General features: G+C 39.5%; 1 protein-coding gene across 1 annotated transcript in view; it reads right to left on the bottom strand.

Annotated features, from left to right (window-relative positions):
• Window positions 1–1,854: 1,854 nt before the first annotated feature.
• PIEZO2 (piezo type mechanosensitive ion channel component 2) overlaps window positions 1,855–10,325 on the bottom strand; it is a 134,133-nt gene continuing 125,662 nt past the window's right edge. Inside the window, exons 49-52 of the mRNA XM_027890435.1 lie at window positions 8,749–8,868; window positions 6,654–6,733; window positions 5,099–5,279; window positions 1,855–4,189 (exon numbers count right to left, since the gene is read on the bottom strand). Of these exons, the coding sequence (XP_027746236.1) occupies window positions 3,937–4,189; window positions 5,099–5,279; window positions 6,654–6,733; window positions 8,749–8,868 (634 nt within the window). The 3' untranslated portion in view covers window positions 1,855–3,936. The remainder of the gene's footprint in view (window positions 4,190–5,098; window positions 5,280–6,653; window positions 6,734–8,748; window positions 8,869–10,325) is intronic.

Here is a 10,325-nt window from a genome sequence, read left to right as displayed (position 1 = left end):
GATTCACAATTGTAAGGGTCCCAGAATTAGACCTCATCAGACTTGGCCTCCTTCCTCCATGGACCTTGAAGAAAGGTCATGCAACTGTTTCCTGAAGAAGTATGTCCTCTGCCAGCACCTGGAAAGCAGCATTCCTGCCACCTAAATAGAGGAACGGTACTCTGGTAAATGTGTGCCTATTAACCACAGGCCTATTAAGAGGTGGTAACTACAGCAATCACAGTCCAAGTGCCCGACCACCTCAGGGCTGATGAAAAGTTAAAGCATGTTGTTAAGGGCACTGTCCAAATGCCTCTTAAACATTGACAGATTTGGACTCCCTCAGAAGCCTGTTCCAGTGTTTGACTACCCTCTCAGTAAAGAAATGCTTCCTAACATCCACTCTGAACCAGCCCAGATGGATGCAGCTTTTAAACTGCAACTTCTTTGTAAACACTAAAATATCAGGTCCTATATGGAACTTTATTTAAGTCTGACCCGTTAAGATTCTAAACTGCCATTTAATCCCATCCCTCCAATTCAGTTCATGTATACAGCTAAGGGCTTATATTAGCATCCCGTGAGCCATAATTTCTTGATTACAAGGGTGGAAGAGGGAAAACAGGAATTTTCCCTGGCAGTGCTTAGCTCTGAAAAATTTACAAAAGGACACAGGGGCTTACTAAGGTAGGTTTGATGTACTGCACTGGGTCTGTAGTACCTGATGACTTTATTCTTACACTTTCGAGGTCATTGTCACAGCAGCCAATATACTGTCTTTAGTAAGCTACAGTATCTCTGTCAGAATCCTAAAATCATGGCATAATTCAGGTTGTAAGGGACCTTAGGTGGCTTCAGGTCAAACCTCCCATGCAAAGCATGGCCACTTACAACAGGTTGCTCAGCCAAGTTTTTTGAAAACTTCCAAGGCTGAAGATCCCACAGCTTCTCTAGGAACTTGCTCCAGTGTTTGACTGTTCTCATGATAAAAATAATTTTCTTTCTCCCTTGTTGCAGCTTGTGCCTGTTGCCTCTTAATCTATCATGCAGCTCTGTAGAGCTTTTCTATACCTCACCAATAAGCTCTCCCCTTGGACTCCTCCTTTTCAAGGCTGAACAAGCCCAGCTGCTCCAGCCCCTCCTCCAATGTTGTGACCTCCTGCTGTCTGCCAGGCTCAGGCCAGTTTGTCAGTATCTTTCTTGCACTGGAGACCCCAAACCTGTGTGGAATTCTCCAGATGTGGTCTCACAAGTGCTGAATAGAGAGGACTTATAATTTCCTTTGGCTTTCAGCTGTGCTCTTGCAAATACAGCCCACTAAGCTGTTAGTTTTCTTTGCCTCAAGGGTACACTGCTCATACTTATGCAACTCCCACTCCTGGTACTGCCTCTTTTTATTGTAAAGCTGTTCCCAACCCACCTACCTAGTCTGAATTGCTGCAAGGAGTTAGTTTGCCTCAGAGTCAGGACTTCATTTGTCTTAGTTGATGAAGTACCTGGCAGATAATTTCTCCAGTATCCTGAGATCTGCCTTTAAAGGAAGTCCTACCCTCCTGGTACCAATTGCCCACTCCATGTCCCAGGAGGGCAGTTGACATGTTACCGCAAACCTCCCCAGACACAGGTTTGGCGAAACAAATTTGCTGAAAGTGCACTCTGTTGTGTCGTCCAGGTTGTTAATAAACATGTTAGATGGTACTGGTCCCAGTATTGATCACCTAGAATGTGGGCTGCTAGTTCAACTTTATCTGGACAGCTGGTCAGGATGGTCAAAGGATGGTCATCAGCAGTACCCTTCTCACCTGTTGCAGGTAGCTACCCAGTCCATGTCAGTGATTTGACTATAAGTTGTTTTTTAAGAAAAGAAATAAAAACCCCAACAGAAGAATCCTTTTATTTTCAAAGGTTGATCAATCCATGGAAGAAAGAGCAGCACATTTCTGCAAAGCCCAAATAACTACAGCTCGTTCCAAAGACAGATTTTTTTCTCACCAGAAAGGAAGGAACCAGGAAGGGAGCCAGGACCAACTAGGGCCAGTGTGGTTCTGCTGGCTGGTACCTTTAGAAAGACATGACACCCTTCACACTTCTCCTTCCAGTGTTGCTTTCCTTTAAAACACCGAACACCCGCGTGAGGATCAATCCAAGCACAAAGGACATTTTAACATCCCTGGAGGCCATGTCAGGGCTGACCTGTATATTTTGATTTTCATTCACAGGACCTGTAGAAGAAATGGAGCAAAACTCCCCAGGGGGGAATGCTGCCTGGCTGTATGAGCAACCACCTTTCCATTACACTTTGGAGGAAATCTGGTTGTCTTCCAGTGAGTTCCAGTCACCAAATTATTTTATTGTTACAATATCATAAAGCGATTTTTATTTTGTGCACTTCAAGGTGCTCAAAACATTATTTTTCACAGTATAGAATGGATGAGACAGCTCTTGTCATGGAAGCACTCAGCAGAGTATGTTTCAACTTCATTTAGTTGTGCTGTTTTATGAAGTTCTGCAGTACAATGTGCCAGCAAATTATGTTAGTTTTAGTTTCTTTCCGGTGATTAACTAATCATTCATATAATAAATAGCAGCTAACTACAAGAAAGAGATTTATTTGTCACAGAGTTAGAAGAATGTCAAACTCTTCCCATTTCATGTAAAAAGACAGAGGAAAAAATACTTCTAAAATGACTTTGCAACATGTGCTTTATTTTAAGTCATTACTGAATCAAAACTACACAGTATACCCTTTTAACATACCCTACCCACTAAATGATTTTTTTTCTCAATATTTTTTAAACATGGAATGAAACCTACACTGCAATTGTAAATTTTCATGCTACAATGTTCTGTAATGAGCCATTTGTGTCACTAAGAAGAGCAATTTAAGGAAATGGCCATTTTTCAAGCTCTTATGTCTGTGTTTGGGAACCTAAAAAAAAACCCGTCTCGGATGTAAAAATGTGACTTGGGATATGTAAACATTTTCATATACCTGAAACACTGGAAGAAGAGTATCAGCTAACAGCAAAACAACAGTTGCCTTAAATCATTGAAATGGGAAAAAGCATGTCAAGGAGAGCAGAGAGAAGCACACACTATTCAGTCTTTATAGGGTTATAAGAAATGAAGTTGCTCATTAGGTCATTGAATTCACTTTCTTTTCTCATCCAATGGAAAGCAATAACTTTGAAGAGAATGGCCCAGCAGAACACCCCAATAATTCACCGTAATTATTCTAGCCATTAGTTAATCTTGACAAAGTGTCAAGTTTTCAGTTGCTTTTTCTTCCTGAGAAAAGTCATTGATGTTTGGTGGAAATGTCTCCTGTGACTGTACAAATAAAATAAGGCATTTGAACAGATTGTTACTTGTTTTCTTTTTGCTAACAGAGGCTTGTCCACAGTGTCCTTTGTACATCAAAACCTCTGCTTTTTTACAAATGGGTGTGGCTAGAATGTCTTCAGATCCCAGTGCGGTCCTGGGTCTTGGGTGTCCTGAAGGCTAGTCAGTGTCCCATTACTGTAGCTTGAAAGTCAGTGATGTACAACAGCATATTGCACAATCCAAACTGTATGGCTCCAGAAAGGGTTAAGAAGGTACACTGGAGTCATCTGTCGGTTCACTCCATTTCTTTTTTAAGTTGTAATGGTTGTCTGGAAAATTAAATCAGCCAGACAAAGATGCAAACATTTTGTTGATTAAATTACAAAGCAGTCCCCAGACTGTAGAGGAGTGGCACATTAAAATCAACAAATCATTCAACCTTCCTCACTGTCCATCCTTAATTCAAAAGGCAGCATGGATTCCTAAGGCCGTAGCTTCCAGGACTCCTTCAGTGAAAAATCATTGCTACCCAACTATAAAAGGCTTAGCTCTTAAGAGAATATTGTGCTTTTTTTTTTTTTCCTTTAAAATTCAGATTAAATCAACTTGATTTGCAGTGTGACACCAAAGAGATCAATTAGTTTTTTCCCTAGTCCACTTGATCATGGTCTCTGGTGAGCGATACAGGAATATTAGTTTGGCGTACAGGTCTTCTTCTAGTTCCAGTTCTCCAGTCTCTCGCACTAAGAAAATGTCAGTGCACAACTTCAAGATTCGGTCTACATTGGGTAGCTCCTCAAACATGATGGAGTGAGAGATCCCACTGAAAAATTCACGGACAAACTTCCCTATCACCAGGACAACTGAAGCATATAGTCCCATAATGCTGAAAAAAAAGAAAGGAAGAGTTCAAATCATGCCTTGAAAAAGGGTCAGCCAAGTGTGAGAAAGCTCATCTACATGTCTCAGTGTAGTCTGTCAGCTGGGTGAACATTAACTTCTAATTAGGATCTTGTTTTTGCTGTGCTGCAGGATGAAGGAAAGTAAGGTCTTTCAAACATCACAGAAATCTGGAAACATAAACTAGCTGAGGCTGCTGACTTAAATGGTTTAACCCCAGTTGCTGAAGGGCTCATGTCCTGTCTGCTACAGCTTGGAAGTCACAACTGCCACAACTTGGGAAATCTGACAACAGCTGGCTGCTAAAGGCAAATAATCTGTCAGGTTTCATATGTAATATTTTTTATTAAAATTACGTAATACATATGTACCTAGTGACAAACTAACATTTACCTGTCCTCCCTGATAATCCTCCTATGGGCAGTTCTCTAAAATTTTACCAGAAGGATGTATCTCCTGGGAATGTACAGACCCCCTTCCTTCCTTCCTCTCTCTGTGGAGATGTGTTTCATAACTGTTTCACACCCAGGGTCCTGGCTACAAGATTGGGAAGGTCACCAAAACTGGGGAGAATTTGGGCAGAACCTGACCTGCAGCTAAACTGACATCTTCTGAGTTTTTTTACTTCAGTAGGAAATTGGTGTGAAGGGTGCTTCTGGTTTTATTCCCACTGGAGAGCTGTTTCCAAGGGTGATACTATTCCTTATGAATATTAACACTACTATAGATAATTAGTAGACATTAATTTGAAAATCTCCCCGACCCCCTTTTCATAATATTTTAATGTTCAAACATGACAACAACAAAGAAATAACACCCCCAAATCAGCAAATAAAGTCACCTCTACTTCTACCTTATGTACTTTATTTAATTTTATGTAAAGATTACTTCTTACCCATAACCAGCCAAAAATCCAAGGCTTGGAGGACTGACTTTATCACTGAATATGATGAGCTCAAGACTATCTCCAGATGTTTTGAATGTTTTTCCAAGCTGATTCAAAACCCACCACTCACGAACTCCCTCACCAGACACATTTTTGACCAGGGAAACTGTAATGTTTTTCCACTTGCAGTCTATTGAAAAAAAGAAGTGTTAAAATAATACACAAAGAATTGTAGAAATCAAACTACTTTGAGACAGATACTTCAAACATCTGCATAATAAAATGACTGAGAAAGGTAAAAGTTTGCTATAATTCCCCTAAATCCCCTTTTACATTATTTCTGTACAAAAGTATAAAACCTATAAAACCTAGACCCCTGTGTTTTTCCTTCTGCAAATCTCATCTGAATCTGCATTAAATAAATAAAATATTTCATATCACCTACATTTTCTTCTGTACAACTGTCAAATCATTTTGATATTTTCAGGCCAAAATATCAGTAACACTCATCATGTATGCTTTTCAGGCCAAAAGAAAGACATTTAGCCTGGAGGGATAGAGGTCAGCTTCTAGATGTCAAAGTGAAACTACCACTGTAAATGATTTATGTCTTGATGTAAAAGATGTTATTCCCTTATATCAAGAAAAGCATAGTATCCTGTTTTATGCATACTGACCACACGGACAGCAGGGGAACTCTGATCTTCCTGAATGTACATTAGTAGTGTATACATTAAAGCTCTTCTGAAGAATCTCAAATTAAGGACCTGACTAATGACAGTGAAGCACTTGTAACTTATTGCTACTCATAGACTGATACGTGAGGTTCAGTCTTAAAAATTGTTTTTCCTAATGAATCCATTCACTGAACCTTGACAGTAATGTACTACATACTACTACTACTACTACTGCTGCTGCTACTACTACTATACTCAAGCACCAAATTTAACCTTTGTTGAGCAAATTGCTCTTCAATAAAGACTTGTTCCTACTCTTCCAACCCAATAGGTTTTTCACATGTGCTATGTGCCCATGTGTTCATGTATTCTGTTTCTCTGAGAGTACCTGTATGCATTCTGACTCTGAAAATCAATGATTTATCTAAACTGGGTTCTTTGTCACCAATAAGGAAAGAACAGCTTAAAACCCCAAAATTATGCAGTGTCATTATTTAAGCTGAGGAGTTACATTTGCAGACATGCAATGCTACTGACTGTTCATAGTAAGGTATTAGGGAGATGCAGAGAAGTGAAACTTGTGATCACTTACTCAGAAAACAAGGGAAAACAGTTCCTAAAGCAGAACTGAAGGAAAGGAGATGGACTTCATCCTTAGAGTCCTTACTGTTAAATACAAAGCTATTGTACATCTGTACATCCAGATGTATTTTCTGTCTTAAACTGTATTGCCTTATCTTGCCTCAGTCTTGCAGGCACCAAGTAGAAACCATTGTATGTGTATTTCAGACTGAGGCACCTCATAACATCTCAGTGAATGTACAAGTGTGAGTGCTGCATTCCACTTCTTTCAACCATATATTCTTTTCCATGGTCTGGACACATACCTTTCAATAGTTGCTTTATGGGTTTTGCCAGAGAATCACTAGGGGCCTTGATGTAGTATGGGTACACTTCCCCTAATGTTCTGAAAAAAAAAAAGAGAAAGCAAATATTTCATATTTTTATACATCTAAAATAATTTAGAAATACCTAACAGGGCTATACACAGTTCCCAGTAATTTTTGGCTCAAGTTATGACTTTATAGTGTTCAGATGCCACACCTGAAAGTTAGCTGGATTTATGGGCTATGTTTTTTCAGAACTTTAGCAGGGAGCTCCATCCATAATGTCACCATTCATACACCATGAATTCCACACACCTGAGGCATGTGTGTTTGCAAGGAATGTAGGCTTTATATTTTGTTTCCCTTTTTAACAAAGCTGCTTCTATGGTCAGCTCTAATGTCATAAAGAAAGGCAGTAGTAAACAAGCTAGAGAAATAAGTAGCTAGAAAAATATTTGGTAAGAACAGTTATTACTTCAGAATTGCAAAATGTTTCGATAGTAACACCTGAAAAGAGTAACAATTTTTGCCAGAATCTTTTATCAGGAAATATTTTCACAGTTTTCAGGAGCATTTCAAACTTAAAAAGAAAGATGTCTGTAAAAGTTCTACCACTGGATTCAAAATCAAATCATCTTAAATTAGAATAAATTACCAGCATCTAGAGGGAGAGACATTTCATTAAAAGCAGAGATCCTGTCCTAACTTTTTCCTCAAATGACTGAAAAATTCTAGGGAAGCAGAGCTCTCAGGGAAATCCTGTGACACTTGCCTACATTACATACACCAGGCTGAGGAAGAACAGAAGTGGCCAATTGAAAATTGTTTCTGATCATTCCAGCAGCTCCAAAAAAAAGGTAAGAGCTCAGCAGTTAACTTGTCCCAGTAGGGGTGGTGACACAAAACTCCATGCTGAAGTAGTCAAATGACTAAAAGCTGCAACAACCATTTTTTCTTTATGACCAGGTAAAAACCAGCTTAAATCAACAATATTAAGGCAATATATTTGCAAGACAGGCAAATGCAGGTATATCTTCTATGTCACTGTTTGCCTTCTACAAAGAGAAAATTATAAACAAATTACACTTCCCACAAATGAGAAAAATCTACCCTCCATGGCTCTACATCACTTCAGGAAATATTCCTGCATCCTAATACAGCAGAAAAGTAAAAGAGACATACAATATTTTTAAATGCAGTGATCAGATGTGCAACAGCAGTCTGTTTGGATGTACAAGTGTGTGTGTGTGTGTGTGTGTGTATGTGTGTGTGTGTGTGTGTGCAGAAAAGCAGCTGTGCTGTTTTTGCCTTTCAAAAGGCAAATCAAATTTCTACCTACTAACAGATAAGAACCTCTCAGATTTTTCAAAATCCCAGTTGGCTTCAGCTTAAACTTTTCAACTCTGGTAGCCACAAATCAGATTAGGTGGCCTTCAGGGACGACGTGCTGGCTTAGCAGTACTTAGAGACTGCTGCTGCAAAGTAATCCTCCAGTGAGCAGGCGGAAGAGGAAGAGCCAGACTCTTTTCAAATCTGGACGGAGGCACCACTGCTGTTAATGCTATAAGGCTATATCCATAGAATAATGTTTGATATTTATATTAAGAGCATGCCTTGTGAATTTCCATAACAGGAAATGATCTGATGTCAGAAATGACTGCAGATGTTACCCTTTGACTGCAGTGATTTAACACTTCCTTGCCAGTCTTATACTATGCAAAAACAACAATGTGAAATACAGTCTGGATGGTTATTTAGAACAAAAAAATCCTCAAAACAACATCCTCAGATCAAGTTGAACTGAAGCAACTCAAAGGTGAGTTGAACTATGAATATACTGTAATGAAAAAATCAAAGAAAAGTCACTAATAGCTTCACTATGCTTATTGGTGATGATCCAGTGTTTGTGATCTTCTCAGCCTACATTTATAACACATTTTTACCTTCAATACTATTATTATTTGACTTCAGTGCTGTTGGCCTCTGTTATTAGAGGGGGCAGACAAATGAAACAGTTGCAGAAGCTTGACCTCCTTAGGACATCAGGATTCAAAACGGAAAGTTTGCATATAAATTGGCAAAGAAAATAACTTACACCTTTTCTAGTTGCTCCTTTCCAGACATCATTGAAGCAATAGCTGCTCTGGTTTCCTCTTGTAGTTTAAAGGTAAGTTTATCTGACGCTATTTCAGCTTTGGCACCAAGAGTGAGATTTCTGTTGTAAGTAAAAGGGAAGACACATTGTCAGCCTACAGTCAGAGCATAACCTAAGCACTGGTTTGCTGAATGCAAGAGCTGGTTTTCTAACTAGTCGGCACTGACCCTGGCTATCCTAGACTTTGATGAAGCAAGCATCATGCTACCTGTACCTGAGATGGTGTGGTTTTTTCACAGGGGCTATGTAGCAGCCTTAAAGGTTTATTTTTCTAACTGACTATGTCTTTGTATACAGGACAATAATGACACATTAATATAATTTTGCTCTAACTTTAGGCAGTGGGACCGTTCAGTGTCAGGACAGCTAAGGATGTTGCAGTCAGCTACAGCTTCCCAAAACACCACCTCAGCCTTGCAGAAACGTTGTCTAACAGACTGATAGGACCTCCATGCCTCTCCCTTAGGCTTCACACCAACTGCAGAACATGACTGGTGCAGAATTAGCTTTCACACAATGCCTTATGCCATGTCCTGTGGTCCAAGTGCAGCAGCTGGGCTGCTGGGGGCTGCACAGAAACATCCCCAGCAGACGCTTTGCAAAGGCAACCTATGTGTGACAACAGGCCAACAGGCTCATCTTACTGCTGCCTGTGGTCTCCTCGCCTAGATGAAAGACAGCATTTAAGCAGAAGGTCACTGTGGTAAGTCTTTAGCATTTTCAGTTATTCATGATCACAATGTAATCCACAAGATATAATCTGAGGGTGAAAAAGGTCTCTTTCAACTAGTGTATGAATGCTTGTAGTTATGAAAGCATATGGGCAAATTGAGTAGCAGTACTAAAAATTATTATAAGGCTCGGAAATGATGGAGCAGTGTGATTCGCTAGCTAATACTCAGTGTTTCCAGGAAAATAAGAGGGGTCAAATAAAGTTGAATTAAGGGTGCAGATTCATTACTATTTTTGACTGTGGAAAGACTGACCCAGAAGTTCAGAGTTCCCACAGTGATTCAGCTGACCTGCTTCTCGTGCATAGTCTTTTGTTATAACAATCCAGCTTCTACTTCCAACAAAACACGTAGATACAGGGCTGCAAAGGAATCTAATTTCCATGAAGTGATGACTTAACTCCAGTTTAATCCAGCAGTCTACAGGAATCCCAGCTGGCAGACAGAAGTGAACAAATGAACTCGGTGACTGGGTGTGCTCTAGCCTATGTGCAATGACTTTATTTTTTAGGCTGTTTCTTTCAAAAACTTCATTGTAAAGCAGTAGTTCACTGAGGCCAAAGGAATCACAAGTAAACAGGTAAAGGTCTCAACAAAAGGGATCTGTACCATTGTTATGCTATTTGCATATAAAAATATTTTGTCAATTCCAGACTCCCTTAATAAGAGGACCAAGCACTTCTATTTCTATTTCCTCATAAGTTTTCTGCCTTAACTAGGTCTAAGTATTCAATTTCCATAAATGGTAACAAGACTGTTGTTAGGGGCAGTTTGTGTGAACATTGT

Source organism: Empidonax traillii, unplaced genomic scaffold (genome assembly GCF_003031625.1).
Source record: "Empidonax traillii isolate 1590-97213 ecotype Southwest subspecies unplaced genomic scaffold, ASM303162v1 scaffold288:size648122, whole genome shotgun sequence".
Classification (NCBI taxonomy): domain Eukaryota; kingdom Metazoa; phylum Chordata; class Aves; order Passeriformes; family Tyrannidae; genus Empidonax; species Empidonax traillii.
Note: the sequence above shows the minus strand (reverse complement) of the source record. Positions and strands in the feature narration are given on the sequence as shown.